General features: G+C 36.0%; 1 protein-coding gene across 1 annotated transcript in view; it reads left to right on the top strand.

The window, feature by feature from the left end:
- Positions 1 to 201: 201 nt before the first annotated feature.
- Positions 202 to 21,323, top strand: part of SLC14A1 (solute carrier family 14 member 1 (Kidd blood group)) — a 100,032-nt gene continuing 78,910 nt past the window's right edge. Inside the window, exon 1 of the mRNA XM_051969681.1 lies at positions 202 to 357. Coding sequence (XP_051825641.1) covers positions 286 to 357 — 72 coding nt within the window. The 5' untranslated portion in view covers positions 202 to 285. The remainder of the gene's footprint in view (positions 358 to 21,323) is intronic.

Below are 21,323 nucleotides of genomic sequence, written 5' to 3'. Positions count from 1 at the left end.
GGGACAGCCCCTCCTCCCCAGGAGCACACATTTTTCTGACTCTTTTCTGAGACTTCTTTGTCCTTTTAGCTGGCTATTCATTTTGAATAGAAAGTACAAGCTGTGATTTATCTAGCTCTCCCTTTTTTTGCCCTCCCCCTTTCATGTGAACCTCCTCTGAAACTAACCATTCCCAGTACAGTCTTAGGCATCTGGATAGATAGCTAGGAAAGGAGCAGACCCATTTCTCTTCTAGAAAACTAACTAAGGCTTTGTGGCAAAGAGAAGACCTCCAGTTGTTTTAGGATGGAAGACAAAGCATGGCTAACGGGACCCAGGAAAAGCATTCCTGACAAGGTGTGGTTTGAACACTTAAAGGTAGGAGTTTGATTGTTAACCCTGAACTGATAGATAGCTACACTTTGATTTAAGGTTATACAACTATATCTTGGGGACAAGGAGTTGAAAAGAAGATTGATGAAATGATTAAAAGGAAGACACTATCTCACAGCACTCCCTTTTATTTTTTGTGGTAATTTAAATATTTCCTGGCTATATTTGATGTTTATGTGGCCAGCTGCCCTTGACACATCTGTACAACTGGTGTGAATGTGCTTCTAAGAGTACTCGTTGCTATATAATTATAATTCAATTCAACTTACAAGGTCCTAAGGCAAATGGAGAATAAGCTTGGCAACAGAAAGACTTGGATTCAAGTTGTTACTTCTGATATATATTGGCTCTTTAACGCTAGATAAGTCACCTCACTTCTCAGTGCCTGAGGCAGCTAAAACTGGGTTTTTTTAACTGGGGTCCATTAACTTTCAAGATATATATTTTGATAATTGTATTAAAACATTCTTAGACTTGACTAGACTGCTAGGAGAATCTATGACATAAATGATGTTAAGAATCTTTGGTCTAATTTGATCTTATTATTTTATAGCATTTTATATAGATCTACATTGGTAAAAGGTAATTCCTTTCCATAGAGCTCCTGACATTAAAGAAATCACAGGTAAAGATAAGTATTAAAACAAACAATGATCCATTAAGTATTCACTATTAGCAAGACATTAAGAAAGGCCAGAAGTTCTTACAGAAATAAATGGTTCTTGGATGCAAAGAATTTACATTCTACTGTGGAGATGAACAGTGTAACCAAGTTAGTAAATGCAAGGTAATAGAAGAAGGAAAAAGGCTCTTAATAACTGAAGGGCTTTAGAGGGAGATGGCTTCTGTCCTGAGCCTTGAAGAAAGACAAGGATTGTGGGAGACATCATATATGCACAGCGCTAGCATATGGGAACAGCCAGAGTGCAATTTGGCTAGAACCTAGAGTGTATAAAGGCATGTAATATAAAGTAAGATTTAGGCTGTAAAGTTATATAATCACCAGATGGTAGAAAACCTTCACTCTGATGATCTTTTTCTCCTGTGCTATAAAGTGATATTAGGGTTTCCATTAGCATTCCCTGAAGCCAATTGCACTTTTTCTATTTAGAAAATGATTAAGAGGGTCAAACTTATGTCTGATGCAATTTTTTCACAAAGTTCCCTTTTATATCACATATTAGGATCAATATATACACTGCTCTGGGCTGAAATATAATAGATGGTACTAATGAATATCCTAACAATTTCCCATAGTAACTGCCGTTTTCCTTCTACATCTTGCCACCTTAAAAATTCATTTGAAATTCCTTGAAGGGAGATGCTAGTTGTTTTTACTGAGAAAAATTAATGTATTCCAAGAGCTTTTTTCAGAAGTAATGAGTTCCCTGCTACTTATAAGTGCTCAAGAGGTTAGAATATAGCCACTTGTCAGGAAGGCTTTTTTCTTTTGTATGTGGTTTGAAATAGATGTTTTCTAAGGTCCCTCTCAACTCCAAGAACCTTTAATTCTGCTATTAAAAAGGGCTATTAGTGCAAATAAGGCTATATCCAAATTAGGAGATGAAGGTAGGGTTTTTTAAGAAGCAGAATCTTTAATAAATAATTATAATTATTAATTATTATTTTGGAAACCCCAGCTATAACAATAAGAAAAGAAAAAGAAATAGGAGGAATTGAAATAGGGAATGAGGTAATAAAACTATCTCTTTTTGTAGACAATATAATGGTGCACTCAGAAAATCCTCAACTAAAAAGTTAATTGAAACAATAATTTTAGCAAGGTAGAAGGATATAAAGTAAATCCACATAAATCATCAGCATTGCTATGTGTCACAAACAAAATTCTGCAAGAAGAGATAGAGAAAGGAAGGAAAGAAGGAAGGAAGGAAGGAAGGAAGGAAGGAAGGAAGGAAGGAAGGAAGGAAGGAAGGAAAGAAGGAAGGAAGGAAGGAAACTATTATTTAAGGTTAGACAGAGCCAATATAGTAAAACAACAACAACAATAATTTTACCAAAACTTATTTATATATTCAATGCCACCCCAATTAAATTACCAATTTTTTTTACTGAATTAGAAAACTTTTTAACAAAATTGAATTGGAAAAATAAAAAAATCAAGAATATCAAAGTAAATAATGAAAAATGTAAAAGAAGGAGATTTAATGGTACTAGATCTTAAACTACATTATAAGGTAGTAATCATCAAAATTATTTGATACTAGCTAAGAAATAGAAAGGTAGATCAATGGAATAGAATTAGACATACAATTTACAGCAACAAATACATATAATAACCTTATATTTGACAAATACAAAGATTTAAGAATTTGAAATAAAAATATATTTGGTAAAGATTGTTGGGAAAACTGGAAAGCAGTATGTCAGGAGGAAATAGACTAGTATCTTATACTACTTACCAAAATAAGATCAAAATGGATATGTGACCTAGATGCAAAGAGAGATTTTAGAAGAAGATTAGAAGAATATGAAACATTTTACTTACCATACTTTTGGATAGACAAACAATTTATAAATAAATAAGAGACAGAAAGCAAAGTTAGATGTAAAATTGATCATTTCAATTATGTTAAATTTAAAAGGGTTTGTACAAATAAAACAAATGTAGCCAGGATAAGAAGAAAAGTCAAAAAAAAAAAAGAAAATATTTATGTTTATCAGATAAAAATTTCATGTATAAAATGTATAAAGAACTTTGTCAAATCTATAAGAATATGAGTAATTCCCCAATTGATAAATAGTCCAAGAAAATGAACAGGCAGTTTTCTAATGAAGAAATCAAAACAGCTGCTGGTTATATGAAAAAAAGTTATTTAAATTCGTATTAAAACATTGAGATGTCATTTCATATCTATCTGATTGGCTAAAATGATTGAAAAAGAAAGAAACAAATGTTTACAGGGATGTGGAAAAATTGGGACACTAATTTATTCCTGGTAGAATTATGAACTAATCCAGCCAAATAAGCTATTAAAATATCTATACCCTTGGATCCAGCTATACCAAGACTAGGTCTATTTTCAAAGATGATTAGGGAAAAAGGAAAAGAATCTATATATTTTGAAATGTTTACAGCAGTTCTTTTTGGGGTGATGAACTAGAAACTGCAGAGATGCCCATCTATTTGGGAATTGTTTAACAAGTTTTGGAATATGGTTATGATGGAATACTATTGTGCTATAAGAAATGATGAACTTAGAGCAACTAGATAGAGCTGTGGATAGAATATTAGCCCTGAATTCAGGAGGACCTGAGTCCAAAGCCTACCTCAGACACTTAATATTTTCAAACTGTAACCCTGAGTAAGTCACTTAACCCCAACTGCTTAGAATCAAAAACAAAAAACAAATGATGAGCCCACAATGATCTTAGAAAAACATGAAAAGTCTTTTTTTTAAATTTTATTATTTTTTAAATAACTTTTTATTGATAGAACTCATGCCAGGGTAATTTTTTACAGCATTATCCCTTGCATTCACTTCTGTTCTGATTTTTCCCCTCCCTCCCTCCACTCCCTCCCCCAGATGGCAAGCAGTCCTTTACAAAACATGAAAAATCTTGTATAAAATAATGAAAAGTGAAATGAGCAGAACCAAGAGAACAATTTGTGAGTAGAGCAGAAAACAGTTCTCTGCCTCTACTCGCTCTAGAAAACACTTGACTTTCAAAAGACAATTCATCCCAGCTCAACTTATTTGTGTAACTGCACAAGTCACTTGACCTCTCTCTTTTCCCATCTGTAAAATAAAGGCATTGAGCTTGATGACCAAGTCCTTTTCAGGTCTAAGTCAATCATCAAATCTTCAAAAGATCTGGCAATTTTAATAAGTTGTGTGAATTATATCCATATAGCAGCAAAAAGGCTAATTCAATCTTTATTGTCACTGTTCAGTCATGTCTAATTCTTCATGATCTCATTTAGGATTTTCTTAGCATATACCTGTTTGCCTTTTCCTTCTTCAACTCATTTTACAGATGAGGAAACTGAGCCAAACAGGGTTAAATGCCCTCCCCAAAGTCACAGAGTTATTGTGTGTCTGAGGCCAGATTTTGTACTCAGGAAGTTTTCTTGACTTCAGGTCCAGCATTCTATGCACCACATCACCTAGTTTTTACTAACTGAAGCACCATGTCCAGAGTGAAGGAAATGATAGTCGCATGCTATTCTATTCTGGTCATACCACATCTGGAGTATTGTGTCTAGTTCTGGATACCACAATTTAGAAAAGATATTGGCCAGGGCAATGAAGGCACTGGAAATCATCCCATACAAGGGTTTGTTGAGGGAACTGTAAATGTTTAGCATAGAGGTGAGAAGATATAGAAAGAGTCTTAGGAAAGAATTGGAGAAAAACATGATGGTGACCTTCAAAAATATGAGTGGATCAATGTAAAAAGATGCTCCTCATTCTGCTTAGCCCCAGAGAATAGAGCTAGGACTAAAGACAAGATTACAGAGAGATAGAATACATATGACTAGAAGGGAATATTTCCCAACAATTAGAACTTTCCCAAAATGGAATGGTGTAAAGTAGTGAGTTTCCTTGTCACTAAAAAGCTTCCAAAAAAAAAAAAAAAACAAGCTGACTAAGGGGCAGCCATGGGATACAGTGGAGAGAACACTAGCCATGGAGTCAGGAAAACCTGAGTTCAAATCCAACCTCAAATATTTCCTTTGGGGGTGAGGGGAGTAGGAAAGAGAAGAAAAGGCTGGGTGATCATTTGTCAGGACAGTTAGAGATCGCATAGATAAGCATAGTTGAACTAAAAGATCTCCTTCTAATTTTAATTTTGTGATTAAATCAACCAATATGAATTCTGTATTTACTGTGTGTAATCCTGTGATAATTGGGAACAAGGAAGTCCACGGTACTGTTCTTATGGTACTGTACAAGAAGTTCACAATCTTGATAAATAAAATAACTGGAAAAAAGTTACTTGCTAAATAGGTACAGATTCTAAATACAATAGAAATTCAGAAAAGGTTCAAGTCAATGTTGGCTAAAAAAAATCTGAGAGTGTTTTATTGAGGAATTAGAAATTGAATCAGGTTTTGAACAGGTGAGTAGGGAGGAAAAGAAGTGAGCATAAGCATGGCATGTCTGACAAATCAGTAGTTTAAGCTCCTATTCTGTTCCAAACATTATGCTGAGTGAAGGGAAATGAAAGAAAATAAAATTTAAAAAAAATAGTCTCTGTTTTCAAAGAGCTCATAGTCTAACAATTATATACAAACAAGGTGCATACAGGATAAACTGGAAATAATCCATAGAGAAAGGTCATTAGCATTAAGGGGATTCAGGAAAGACTTTTTATAGAAGGTGGGATTTTTAGAAGGGACTTGACGGAAGCTCAGGAAGCCAGGAGACGGAGGTGAAGAGGGAGAGAATTCCAGATGTGGGGGGACTTGCAGGAAAAAATACTCACAGTCAGGAAATGGAAGAATAGCATCTTTAGCAAAAACAAGGACCTCAGCCTGCCTGGAGCAGAAAACAGAAGTTGGAAGCAGTGGGAGACAAATTTAGAAAACCAGAGTGGGACCAGAAGAGGTAAAAGTCAGTGCTACAAACATGTTAATATTCACTGTGATCGAGGCTATCATATGCAATGCTCATTCCTGGGGACACAATAGTATCTCAGATTCAGAGCTCTCAGAAACCTCAGAGATCATCGTCTCATTTTACAGGTGAGGAAACCCAATCAGGTTAAGTATCTTACCAAAAGTCACACAATTAATAAATAATTATTTATTGGGATCAAACTCGGGCCCAATTCAGTGCTTTCTTCTGAATCACGTAACCTTCTAGTAACATTTAAATATACATGAAGTAATTTTAAGATTGAGAGTGCATGAACAACTGGGGGAGGATCAGGGAAAGCTTCATAAGGGTTGGCAATAGAGAATCAACATAAGTCCTTGAGTAAGAGAGTGATATGATGAAAGTAGCATTTTGAGAATATTGCTGTTGCACTGAGAAAACAGAGAAAGGGAGAACATTGAAAGGCTAATGCAGAAATACCGGCATTTTTTGTCATGGGCCATGGTATTGGGAATTGAAAAGAAAGGGAAAATCTTTGGTACCATCCGACAATGTAGAATAAAGTTGGTTTTCAATCATGTCTGACTCTTTATGACCCCATTTGGGGTTTTCTTGGCAAAGATACTGGGGCGGTTTGCCATTTCCCTCTCCAGCTTACAAATGAGAAAACTGAGGCAAACCGAGTCAAGTGACTTGCTCAAGGTCTCACAACCAGGAAGTGTCTGAGACTAGGTTTCAACTCATGTCTTTCTGACTCCAGCCTTGATGCTCTATGGCACCAAGCCACCTTTGGGTGAATTTGAGGAAATAAAAATTAATCCTATATTTGCCATGATAGATTTGAGACCCATAGAGAACATCTAGATGGAGAGGAAAAGCAGACAGTGAGTGATGTGGGACTAGAGCTCAGGAGAATGAAGATCAGACAAATAGCTCTGAGAGTCATCTGCAGAGAGATGAAATCCCCAGTAGTCAGTGAGGTTGTGCATGATGTTGAAGTTTTGGAAAGAGGAGTTTTTAGGCATTTCGTATCATGCCCTGTATCTCTGTATCAAATCAGAAAAGCTGATAGGTACTTGCTTGCCCTGAATCTACAAGTGAATATTTCAATAAATTCATCTTTAGCTAAAAATACAAATTTTTTTTAAATTCCAACAAAAAGCTCTGAGGCCCTGAAGTATATAAAGTAGAAAGGTTATGGGATTAGAAGCTAATCCTGGCTTCAACATTTATTTACCAGCTGTGTGACCTTAGGCAACTCAATATCTAATTCTCAATTTTCTCCCTTGAAAAACAATGTTAACCATTTAACCTATATCTGATTGCTTGCTGTTTTAGAGAGGAAGGAGAGGAAATAAAGGGAGAAAAATAGGAAACACAAAATTTTGCAAAGTGAGTATTGAAATCTATCTTTGCATGGATTTAGAAAAATAAAATGCTATTAAAAGAAAAGAAAAAATGTTAATAATATGCCTCCATTACAGTGTATTATGGCCCTCCAGTGGGATTATTTTAAAGGGGTAGGAGGTTCTTATTTGAAAGGAACTTGAGTCTTTCTGATTCCAAGCACAGTATTCTGTCCACTAGCCGCACATAATCTTAAATAGATGGTGAAGGCACAGAATCATTAGATGACTTGTCCATGTTTACACAAGTATGTATGAAAGAGGACTGTTACCCAATAGTTCTCTATTTTTTCTGCCTCTGTGTCTGTCTCTCTATCTCTTTCTATCTCTCTCTCTCTCTCTCTCTGTGTCTGTCTCTGTTCTAACTGTCCCTCTGTCTCTGTCTCTCTGATTCTCTCTCTTGTCTCTGTCTCTTTTTTTTTCTATTTCTCTGTCTCTTTCTGTCTCTCTGTCTCTGTCTGATTCTCTGTCTCTGATTGTTTTTCTCAATGACCTCATCAACTGTCTGCTAAGTACTCTCAGATTTATATATCTAGCCCTAGTCACTACTCTTCTTTAAACTTGCATCATCAATTACTTACTCAATATTTCTAATTGATACCCTGGAGACATTTTCATATTAACAAGTCCATAACAAAATTGTTATCTTTCCCAAAAAAAAAAAACTCAACTCTCTTCCAAGCTTCTCAATTTCTGCTGAAGATACCACCATTTCCCCATTCTCCTAGCTTTATAACTTGGATATTATGCTTGACTCCTCACTCTTTGACCTCACATATGACCAATTGTCAAATCTTGCATTTTCTACTTAAACAACATTTCTTACCTCTGTACCCTTCTCTCTATTCACACAGTTAACACTTTAATTTAGTCATTAATTAACCTCTCACGTGGATGATTACAACAACCTTTTCATTGATCTCCATCACAAGTACAGATCTGACCATGACTCTTACTTAATAAACGCTAGTGGCTTCCTATTTCCTTTAAGAAATATTTACTAAATATAAACTATTTATCTTTTCAAGTTTTTCACCCTTTTGCCTCAACTGATCTTTCTAGCCTCATCATACTCCCTTTTTCACAATCTGCAAACTAATCTTCTCTGTGCCCTTTACATATAATGCTCCATCTTCCATCTTCATGCCTTCATGCCCATGAGGTTCTTCCTCATAACTAGAATGTCCTCCTTCCTCACTTCTGTCTCATAGAATCCTTAATCTTCTACTAAGATCTAGCTTATAGATCATATTCTATGATCAACTGCTAGTACCTTTCCCTCTCCAACTATTTGAACTACTTTGTGTTGATTTTCCCTATATTTAAGTATGCTTATGTATATCTGTGCTCCTCCTAACCCCCATTAAAATGTTTTAGGCATTTATTAAATGCCTACTATGCTTACCCTATCCATTCATAGCTTAGTCTATCTTTTTTTTTTCTCCTGGTGTTGTTCTTCCTCCCTCTGGGATCTAGAAGCATTCTGTCTTTCCAGTTTTTGGAAGACTAGATGGTGAAGGAGTGAGGGAGGCTTTGGGCTCAGCTGGGAGCTGCTTACCTCTTTTCATTATTTGTAAAGGGCAGAACTCTGAAGAAGTATACTTGAAACAAGGTGTTAACTCAGTGGAATTAAGATAATGATTCTCTAGTTTACATGTATTTAGTACTTAATATAATTCTACAAGATATCCACCTATAATGATGTACTTAGAGTATATAAGAACCAACAAGAGCTGGAGGAGAGACATTCCATCTCCATAGTGGTGGCTCTCCTGCCTTCCTGCACTTTGGGAGAGACTGTTTCAGACTGAAAGACTGAAGGAGACAAAAACGAATTTGGACTTTATTACTGACTATTCTTGCCGTGATTACTCTGCTAAAACTAAGGCTGGTCCGGAGATCTCCAGAAAGCTAACCAGAACATTACAATTATTCCCATCAACAAAATTATTGTCTTTAAGTATCTTCTCTGTGCCCAACAGCTGGATGCTCTGGAGTTCACAGTGTGGTAAAGGAAATAAGATGTAAACGAAAAGCTTCATAAAATGCAAAGCTAAACTATAGTACAGAATGGAAAAGGAAAATCAGAATAGGAGGTGTCACAAGGCAGCGGGTTAATTATCAGATGAATAGCATAGGCAATGGTAATTAGTGCTATAGGAGTAGGGAGTGATTATCTTGAGGAAAGTGGTCTAGAGATGCTTCATAGAGGTCAAAGGACCAGCTGATCTTAGACATGGATAGGATTTGGAAAGATTGATTTAGGGGAGAAGCTGAAAGAGGGAGGAGGAGAATGAGAAGTAAGAATGGGCAAAGGTATAGCTGAGGAGATAATGAGGAAGGTTTTAGAACCTCAATCCCTACCCAGCCTTAATCACTGAATGCGTGCAGCCTCAGTCAAACTGTAACCCTTTGAAGACCTTAGCTTAAAAAAGATCAAGGTCTCCCACTGCATCCAGGGCCATCTCCACTTCTCCTGATCTCTATCTGGCCACCAGACCCAGAGGGCTCTGGAGGAAAAGGTGAGGCAGGGAACCTTGCCCAGCCCTCCCTCACTTAAATCCGAGTCACTTACGTGTCATAGCATCACCTCTCTGATTTCATGGTTTTCTTTCAGAACAAAGGTAAACAACAATGTATGAGGCAACTAAGTAGCACGGTGGATAGAGTGCCATGTCTGAAGTCAGGAAGACTCATCTTCCTGAATTTAAATTTAGCCTCAGACACTTAGCTGTGTGACTCTGGGCAAGCCTATTTGCCTCAGTTTCCTCATTTGTCAAATGAGCTGGAAAAGGAAATGGCAAACCAGTCTAATATCTTTGCCAAGAAAACCCCAGATGGGTCATGGAGAGTTGAGAAACTGTGCTATCTTCTATATCAAGTTCTCTGAAAGCTTAAAATACTAGCTCTGTGTGTGTGTGTGTGTGTGTGTGTGTGTGTGTGTGAAGAGAGAGAGCATTTTTTAAAACACTCACATTGTACCAGGAACTACATGACCCCACAGGCAAAATCAACATTCAAAAAACATTTATTAACCAGCATTATGTGCCAGGCATTGTGCTGAGGTCTGGTAATATAAATAAGAAAGAAAAAGACAGGAGCTTATAATCTACTTTGTGAAGACAATACACAAAAGAAAGTTGAAAATGTACTGGGACTCAGAGAAGAGAGGACACCTTACATGGGGGCATGATGTTGTGGAAGTCAAAATCAAGCCTTATGGAAAAATGAAGCCTTGGATGGAAAATTCTGAGCCCTCTTTAAAGGAAGGCTGCAAGGAGGCATTTATTGGTTTTCCCTCCAAAAAGAGGAAAGAGGCAACTGAGAGCACTGAGATAAATATTAGGTATCAAAACTGAGTCATCTTTATGAGGATGAAATTTCAGGTGATGAGTTTGTATTGGGGAAGATATGATGTTCAAGGAGTAGAAACCAAGGACCCCTCACCCCCCCCCAAAAAAAAAACCTAATGAAAAATGAGTCAATTGGCAGAATCTCCCACTTTAAAGATGAAAAAATCGAAGCTTATGAAGACCAAGTTGTTTATTTAAGGTTACAATGCTAGAAAGTGGTAGAACTAGAATTCAAAGCCATGTCAGACTCCAGATCCAGAAGACTCCCTTCTTGCACCTTGCTGCTTCTTATCTTTGTGGACTTTGTTCTCAGATCCTCTCTGACCTCTTTTCCTTGCTCGACCTTTCTTCTTCTTCTCTCCCAAGTGATCCTTTTCCATCTTTATTTTTTCTTCTGATTTCATCTTTTCCCACTTTGGTCCCTCACTTAGCTCTACGTCCTCTCCCATCCCCGTACTGAAAGGTGTCTGGTGATGTGGTCACGCAATATAGGTGAGCTGGGGATGGTTGTGGTGTTTGATACTTCTTTTCAACATCACATTTTTTTTTAATGTACTTAGAAGGCACTGTATAAGTTAGTTGTTACTATTGTTACTTCTATTCTCATTATTACTTTTTGAAATTGTCACTAGAGGGAACCAGAGCTTTTTAAAAACTGCCAAGTTCATGTTTACTCTGGTCATTTCTCTTGTCCATTTCATCCTTCTCTCCACTCCAAGACTCCAGAAGCTATTTAACAATGCTATAGAGATAGCAGTTATAAAGAATGAATTACAATTCTCTGACTTATCAAACAGTGATTACAGTAATTCTGCATAAGAGAAATTGCCAGTTTCTTTGTAGCACCAAATCTTCTAACTGCTGAGATAAAAAGGAAGCTGTTGGAATCTCCTTGGCATTCCTGGGAGAATTCTAAATTCCTCTTGTCTCTCAGAGGGAATAGGGCATTTCCCTTCATGCTCTTTCAGTTCCTATTATCAATGGGTACAAAACTTAGTTTGTTTTGGTTTTCTTGCCTTTTTTTTTACAGAAAGGGTTATAGAATTCCAACAATTACGGGGCCACAAAGAAAATATTAAAATTCCCTAGTGGATTTCATTGCTCTACAGCAATGATGCAGACCCTGCAACAAACGTACATTGTAAGCATTTGTGCCCTGAATCATCAACTTGTGCTATTTTGTGCATGTCTTCCCATAAATTCACCACAAAATAGGCAGGCAGGATGGGGAGTACCTAACATGTTAAGAAACATTACTTTTACATTCTTAATATTGGATGGAATACCTAGCAGTACACAATTGGCTCTCAGGCTTGCTACAAGACATACAGACCCATTATTTTTCTCAGATCAGATATTTGTCTAATGACCTCTTTTATTTTATTATTGTTATTATTTTTTTAATTTTATTAAAGCTTTTGATTTACAAAACATATGCATGGGTAATTTTTTAACATTGACCCTTGCAAAACTTTTTGTTCCAAATTTTTCCCTCCTTCCCCCCACCCTCTCCCCTAGATGGCAGGTAGTCCAATACATGTTAAATATGTTCAAATATGTTAAATCCAATATATGTATACATATTTTTACAGTTTTCTTGCTGCACAAGAAAAATCGAATCAAGAAGGGGGAAAAAAAAAAAAAAACCTGAGAAAGAAAACAAAGTTCAAGCAAATATCAGCAGAAAGAGTGAAAATGCTATGTTGTGGTTCACACTCAGTTCCCACAGTTCTCTCTCTGGGTTTAGAGGGCTCTCTTCATCACTGAACAATTGGAACTGATTTGAATCATCTCATTGTTAAAGAGAGCCTCGTCCATCAGAATTGATCCTCATACAGTATTGTTGCCATGTACAATGATCTCCTGGTTCTGCTCATTTCACTTAGCATCAGTTCATGTAAGTCTCTCTAGGCCTCTCTGAAATCCTCCTGCTGGTCATTTCTTACAGAACAATAATATTCATTATATTCATATACCACAATTTACTCAGCCATTCCCCAGTTTATGGGCATCCATCCACTCAATTTCCAGTTTCTAGCCACTACAAAAAGGGCTGCCACAAACATTTTGGCACATACAGGTCCCTTTCCCTCCTTTAATATCTCTTTGGGGTATAAGCCCAGTAGTGACACTGCTGGATCAAAGGGTATGCACAGTTTGATAACTTTTTGGGCATAATTCCAGATTGCTCTCCAGAAGGGTTAGATCCTTTCACAACTCCACCAACAATGCATCAGTGTCCCAGTTTTCCCACATCCCCTCCAACATTCATTACTATCTTTTTCTGTCATCTTAGCCAATCTGAGAGGTGTGTAGTGGTATCTCAGAGTTGTCTTAATTTGCATTTCTCTATCAATAGTGATTTAGAACACCTTTTTAATGACCTCCTTTATAACAAGTCCTTTGTCTAATTCCTTGTTTGGAGTGTGTTATAGCCTACTTGCTTCCACCATGTATATTTTTATTGTCTTTTGGTTAATTTTCAACTTTGTTCTTCGGAAAGTGAAGAATTCCATATCTTGCAGACATACATCATTATGGAGGGATGTATATCTAAAAAAAATAGACGTTGTTTCAGGAAGAAGCTTGTGATAATTAAAAAGATTGTGAATTTTCAATGACATCACAGCACACATTCTCCTCTATTTAATTCTGAAAACTATTCATTATTGATTTTCAGAGTCAATCAAAACATATTTAAGCACTTACTATGTGCCAAGCACTGTGTTAAATACAAATTTTCAAATACAAAGAAAGGCATAAGACTATCCCTGTCTTCCAGGATTTACAATCTAATGGGAAAAGACAACACATTAAGAAAAAAAAAAACTGAAGAGGAGAAGGGAATAGGTTAGGAAAAGTTACCCAGCAAAAGGCATGATAAAGTTCTATAGCCGGAATAGGAAATGACCTGAGGAAGAGAATTTCAGAGTTTTATTGCATCTACAAAATGATGTGTTTCTAAGTCAAGGAAAAGTAGTCATGTGGGAAATTATGAAATTAATTTCCTGGGTGCCCTCCTTAAATGGTAGAAGAATTGGGAGAAACTCTCCAATGTCTGTCCTCTACCCAAGCACAAGGAATGTGGAGGAGTTTCAGAGTTGATTTCATATTATTTTTCAGTTATCTTATATGTATTGACAGGTGAGCTCTATAGCTTATTTATACCACGTAGTATTATCATCTGGACCACATCCATTAATTTTAATGTTCTTTTTTTTTTAAATCTCATAGATGCCTTATTCTTACATCACATTCATTTCCAATTACATCTTTCCTCCTGCTAATGAGTATTCCTTTGTAACAAAAGAAAAAAATTGTTAACCAAAACAAAGAACCTCTTGACTATATCTAAAAGTACCCATAATTGTCCCACTCTGAAGTATGATCTTCATAGAGTGTGATGTTTCATTTTGTTGTTGCATATATCATTTCCTTCATCTTGTTTGTTTCACTCTGCAGTTATATGAATTCTTCATCCACTTGGTTTTTCCTGAGTGGACAAACCAAATTCTTTTGACTGGTTATGATTCTCATCCAAATGGCCCTTTGATATTCCAGGGCTTGATGTAAATAACGCAATGTTATCTGTAAACAGGAGCATCTAGAGGACCTCACTATCTTTAGGAAATGTCTCCTTGGCACAAATGCATTGCTGGATCCATACCTTGACAGTAATTCCCCATTGCCTTTAAGATAAAGAGTAAATTCTTTAACCTGGCAATTTAAAACCCTGTAGGGTCTGGCTCCAATTTATTTTTCTATTTCTTCATGCAGTGTATGTTCCAACTAAGTTGGAATACCATCCAAATTTCTTCTGTATTCTCTTGCTTATGTTCATTTGTGTAGGTCACCATAAAATCCACGCCTGAAACAAATTCCTTCCAGCATCTCTCTTTGACCCAAAAAAAGCCATTTGTCCTTTCTGGGCTCATTTTTACATCTTAAGCAATGATACTTGAACTAGATGCTTTTAGAAGTCTCTTTCAATTTTATGATCATAAATTCATCTAATATCTTTTTCCCCATATCTATCACATAAGTTCTCTCTTAGTATAGAATCATAAGAACAAATATTTGAAATGTACCTTGCAGGTTGTTTTGTCTAACCCTCTATCTGATAAAAGAATCCATCTAGAGCATGCCTACGTGGTCATTTAGCCATTGTTTGAATACTTCTAGTTACATGCTACCTCATGAAGGAACTCATTTTATGATATGAGAGAATTTTTTCCCTGATACTAATATAAACTATTTCTCTCTAACTCATTTTCTCCCCTTGTTTTTTGTTCTGTCCAGAAACAAATGAAACATAGCTAGTCATTCTTCCATATGACATATTTCAACATTTCAATTATTTGTTATTCCCCTATGTTTTCTTTTCTCCATCTACAATTGCTTCAATCTTTCAAACTACAGCACAGTTTTTAATGTCTTAACTTTCCTGGTTATTGTTCTCTGGAAAAATATTGTTGTCCTATTTCAATGATACGGAAAGATAAGTTGAGCAACCTGTTAAGAGACAAGCAACTAATTAACAAAGAACCAGAGTAAAACACAGGTTTTCTTACTCCTATTCTTCTGTTCTTCTTATGCCACATTTATATATAGATATATATGTATATCTTTTCATTGTTAAAACACAAGCATAGTTTTCAACATTTACCCTTGCAAAGCTTGTATTCCAAATGTTTTTCTGCCTTCCTCACACCCCCTCCCTTAGATAGCAAGTCATCTAATGTATGTTAAATATGTACTATTCTTCCATATATATTTCCACAATTATCATTCTGCACAAGAAAAATCAGATCAAAAAGGAAAAAAAATGATAAAGAAAAACAAAAAGCAAGCAAATAACAACAAAAAGGGTGAAAATACTATGTTGTGGTCTACACTCAGTCCCCACAGTCCTCTCTCTGGGTACAGATGGCTCTCTTCATCACAAGACCATTGGAACTGACCTGAATCACTTCATTGTTGAAAAGAACCACATCCATCAGAATTGATCATCATATAATCTTGTTGTTGCTATGGACAATGTTCTTTTGGTTCTGCTCATTTCACTCAGCATCAGTTCCTGTTAGTCTCTGTAGGCCTTTCTGAAATCATCCTACTGGTCATTTCTTATAGAACTATAATATTCCATAACATTCATATACCATAACTTATTCAGCTATTCTCCAATTGATGGGCATCCACTCATTTTCCAGTTTCTTGCCACTACAAAAAGGGCTGCCACAAACATTTTTGCACATGTGGGTCCTTTTCCCTTTTTTATGATCTCTTTGTGATACAAGCCCAGTAGAGACCCTGCTGGATGCACAGGTTGATAACCCTTTGGGCATAATTTCAAATTGTTCTCCAGAATGGTTGGATCAGTTCACAATTCCACCAAAAATGTATTAGTGTCTCAGTTTTTGCACATCCCCTCCAACCTTCATCATTATCTTTTCATGTCATCTTGGCCAATCTGAGAGGCCAATCTTAATTTGCATTTCTCTTATCAACCCCATCACATGTTTTTGTAGGCAAAACTCACAAGTCGATACTATTTTCTTCCTTCCTTCCTTTCTTCCTTCCCTGTTAGATTTGGGTATTACCCTGAGGATTTAATGCAAACTTTCTAAAAGGAAGATCTAGAGATTCCTAAAGGCTTCCAAGATGCTCTTTGCAGATTCCCCAAATAAAAGTAATACTAAGATGCAATAATTTCTAAAATAGTAACTATCAGTAGTTATAACTCATATAAAACAAAACTCTTTGGAGAAATCCTGAGATCAAAATATTTAAGAAATAATAGCATAAAACTACAAGTTCTCACTTTATTTATTATTATTGATAAAATTCTGTAGAGGGATCTCTCCCATTTGTATATCAGAATCACATAAGATACCTCAAAAGATGAAAGTATAGAAAGAGAAGAGAGGAAAGTTCAGAACAGAACCTTGGATCATACCAACACAAGGGGAGCAAGTAACATAAAACAAAAAACAAAAACAAAAAAACCATCATAGAAATGGTATGGACAATATCACATAGTGGGAAATAAAGAGAAGCAAGAGAAATGAGTGAATAAGGACAAATATTTTGTGAGTTTCAGAAGTCTAAAAAGGCTTCATGGAGATGATTGAGCACAATGCAGATTTTGAAGAAAAGATAGAATTTCAGCTGTTAGAAAGGAGAAGGAAAAAACCATTCAAGGACTAGAGAGAATATCATGAATAAAAGCACAGAAGCAAAAATGTTCATATTGTACATAGGAAATCATATATAGACAAGGGTGACCAGAGTAAAGACTTAGCATGTGTAGTAGAACATGAGACCAGAAATTTAGGCCAAAGCAGAATATGCATGAATTTTGTTCATCAGCTGATGGGGAGTTCTAATGGGTTATTATTTTTTCCTTTGGAAATGATGATATGAAAATAGTATTTTAGATGGGAAGCTAGTGATTCTGTGCAGAATGGATTAAAAAAAAAGAAAAACTAACAGCAGGGAAGCTATTTGTAGTAATTCAGGTCTCAGATGATTGTTAGGAGTAGAAATGAAGAGAAAGAAGGGAATGATTAGAAGAGGAATTTGAAGAAAAAATATCAATAGAACATGCAGATTAAATATGGGGAGTAATAGAAGAGATGATTCTAAAATGATTTTGATGTTTTATGTTTGGATGACTAAAACAATGGGTGATCCCACTAATAAAAGGAAGGGAGTTATGAGACTGCTATTTTGGGGGAATAAGTGGTGAGGTAAGTTTTTGACATTTTGAGCATGAGGTGAAGGGAAGCCATTTAAATGAAAATGTCAACATCAAGAAAAGAAAGAACATTGTAATAATGATATAGTAATAGACTAGAATAGAATAATATATGCTGAGGTAAGTTTTAGACATTTCAAGCATGAGATGAAGGGAAGCCATTTAAATGGAAATGTCAATATCAATAGAAGAAAGAGCATTGTAATAATGATATAGTAATAGAATAGAATAGAATGATATAGAATAATAGAAAGAACATTAGATTTGGCATTTAAAAAAAACCTGTTCAAATCTAACTTTACTTGCTCTTTACTTGGATGACTTTGTTGATGACAATCCATCTCCAAAAGCCTCAGTCCCATAAATAATAAAATTAAGAAGTTGAATTCAGATCTGTAAGTAGATCAAGATAGTTAGGACTCTGATTCAGTTCCAATATTTAAAGATGATTACTTTCTCCCCACTGCAGAGTGTAGAAGGAGCAAGTAGCTCATGAAGAAGGTAAGGGAGTAGGTCACTTTTAACAAATGTGGTAAGGAAGAGGAATGGACAGTCTCTTCTCCCTGAGGCTGGCCATCTTGTTGGGCTATCTCACTTAGGGCACACTTGCCATAACTTACCTTTGAATTCTCTTTTCTGCTATCTTTCCCTACATTCTCATCAGTGTCTAGCCCAGATCTGGCTATCCCCTTTGCTTATAATTGGTATCTCCTGTTTATTATTAACAAATTGCCCTTCTTCATAGATCTTCTCTCACTTTCTTTCTATCTTTGGGAGCTCTTTGGAACTGATTTCTCCTAATGATACCACATCTCACATCTCCAAGACAAGATGTTTCTTTCAAACTCCATTCATACACGTATACTTAGACCCAGAATGGAGCGTTGGTATACTCCTTGGCCCTCACTGCTCACTAGAATGAGCTTCCTCAGGGAACTTTAGATCTAAATCCAGGGGTCCTTAAACGTTTTAAATAGGGGCCAGTTCACTGTCCCTCAGACTGTTGGAGGGCCAGACTATAGTAAAAACAAAAACTTTGTTTTGTGGGCCTTTAAATAAAGAAACTTCATAGCTCTGGGTGAGGGGGCTAAATGTCCTCAGCTGCTGCATCTGGCCTGAGGCCGTAGTTTGAGGACCCCTGATTCTAAGCAATCACTTCTCTTGCTTTAAAATTCAATCTTACTGGTTCAGCTCCTCATTGTTGGTATCTATGGACTTCCAATTCAGTTTCTCTTTTCATCAATAAGTCCAATCTATTCATCAATCATCCCATCCCAAAGCTGCCATCTCAAACATTCTGGTCTCTTAGTTCCTCTACCTCACCAACTTCTTTGCCATCTATCTCCATTCTATCTAGACCACAATCCACAGAAATCATTTCTTGGACCCTCCAATATTACTGTGTTTCTTCTTTCAATTGCATTTGTCTCAGGTTTTGTAATTCTAAATGATTACTAACATTTCTTCTACCTTTAAATCCCATGACCCTATGGATAGAGCTTAGAGAAAAGATCAGAATTAGAAATAATTTGGGCATCAGCACTGCAGTTGAAACCTAAACTAGGGAGAGTATAAATTAACATAGAATTTTGGAGGTCAGTATTTTAGAAGTTATCATGAACTTGGAATCCTTTAATTTTAGAAATGAAGGTACTAAGGCTCAAAAGAAATAATGAAGAAGGAAGGAAGGAAGGAAGGAAGGAAGGAAGGAAGGAAGGAAGGAAGGAAGGAAGGAAGGAAGGAAGGAAGGAAGGAAGGAGGAAGGAAGGAAGGAAGGAAGGAAGGAAGGAAGGAAGGAAGAGAGGGAGAGGAGGGAGGGAGGAAGAAAAAAGGGAAGGAAGAAGGAGAAAAGTCAAAGAAGGATGAATGGATGGATTTGTTGAGTGCCTACTATGTCCCAGTTATTGGGCCATGTATTTAACAAATAACTCATTTGATCATCACAATTCTAGGACTACAAAGATGCTATTATTATCCCCATTTTGCAGTTAAGGAAACTGAGGCAAATAGAATTTAAATGATTTGCCAAGGGTTATGCAATAAGTATTTAAGGTTGTATTTGTATTTGGGTCTTCCTGACTTCCAGTTCAGACTTGTGATAGTAGTTATGAAGCATACAGACATTCTTTATTTTTGCCCTTTATTTTAGAAATAAAACCAATTCCCTTGAAGCCTGAATTGGTCATTGCATTGATCAATCTCTCTCTCTCTCCTCTCTCATATTATCATCATAGTAAAACATCCCAACTTCATAATTAACAATTCTTAATGACGTATTTATTACCCTCAGATCTTTTTTATATCCTGGTGAGTCAGTCCTGACGAGTTAGAAAAACAAGAAACAAAATAATTGAGTCCAAATCCTTTATAATGTAAATTTAAGAGGAAACCGGTATAGAAGTAATATGATTTGTGTCTAATTAACACAGTTAATTAGAAGATGAAGAGAGATTCCAGTGCAGCTCTTTTCTTAGCTTGGAATTCTTCCCACTGAAACACGGCTGGATGTAAGGCATTTTATTTCTGTTCAGATGCCAAAATATTATTGATCTGTTTCCACTGTCATTTTGTACCAGCTGGGAGGAGGAAACCAGCTCTACTGTGTTGGAATTGTCAAAAAAGTAAAACATAACAACCTTTTCTATGGCAAAAGGGTTGTCAATATTTTTAAAGGGGAACATCAAGAGAAAGTGAGATACAAGGAATAACCTTGTATAATAACCCATGGAGAGAATTCGTCATGCTTGCCAATCTAAGCTTTGAACACCTCGCTATCTTTTAAATTTTTGTTTCTTATTTCATGTGCCCAGACCTTAGAATAGTAAAAAGTAGTTTCAAACCTATTGTGTCTCAAGATAGGCTGACTGAGGTATCTCATATCTAATCAGATGAATGTTGGTTAAAAGCCTTTACTTCAAAAGAAATCCCTTTAGAATGAGATCTAAGAAACTCCCAAAAAAGAATACCCCTTTAGTGGACAGGACCTGGCCACTCAGGACCAAACAGAGATTTTTGACCACAGACCTTTTATAGATCATTGCAGTAAACTCCCAAGATTAATGCTGTTCTAGAGGACCATAAGGAAGTTTATTCTCAGGGATTTCATTCCTTTCTGATGTAAGGCCAAATAGTCTTAAAGGAAAATGTTCCATATTTTCAGACTACATCTACCAATTAGGTCTTTATTGACCACCCACTATGTTCACTGAAATGTGGTCAATGCTTCAGATATAAAATGGCTTAAGTTTTTCTAATGCTTTAAGACTTGCAATGTTTTCCATAAATGTTATCTAATCTGATCTTCAAAACAACAAGATCTACATTATCCCTAATTTTACAAATATGGCATTTGGGGCTTAAAGAGATTTAGCCAGTCTCTCAGGATCACAGGATTGGTATTCTAAGTGGCCTCTGAGTTAGAATTCCTACTCATGTCTTCCTAATTCTTTCTCAGGACTGAGATACAAAAAGACCTGAAGGCAATAAATATTTCAATAAGGATTGTTGATTAAGAAGTTGGGATGTCATAGAAAGAACTCTGGGAAATGAGTGTGAACTACTATATAGCATTCCTAATCCCTCTATTCTTGTCCTCCTGCATTTTTGATTTCCTTCACAGGTTAAGTGTACATTATTCCAAAGTCCGATTCTTTTTGTGCAGCAAAATAACTGTATGGATATATATACATATACTGTATTTAACATATACTTTAACATATTTTAACATGTATTGGTCTACCTGCAATCTGGGGGAGGGGGTGAAGGGAAGGAGGAGAAAAATTGGAACAAAAGGTTTTGTAATTGTCAATGCTGAAAAATTACCCATTCATATATCTTGTAAATAAAAAGCTATTAAAAAAAAAGTTGGGATGTT

The sequence above is a fragment of the Antechinus flavipes genome, chromosome 1 (genome assembly GCF_016432865.1).
Source record: "Antechinus flavipes isolate AdamAnt ecotype Samford, QLD, Australia chromosome 1, AdamAnt_v2, whole genome shotgun sequence".
NCBI classification, from domain to species: domain Eukaryota; kingdom Metazoa; phylum Chordata; class Mammalia; order Dasyuromorphia; family Dasyuridae; genus Antechinus; species Antechinus flavipes.
The sequence above is the reverse complement of the archived record's forward strand: the minus strand, read 5'-3'. Positions and strand labels throughout refer to the sequence as shown.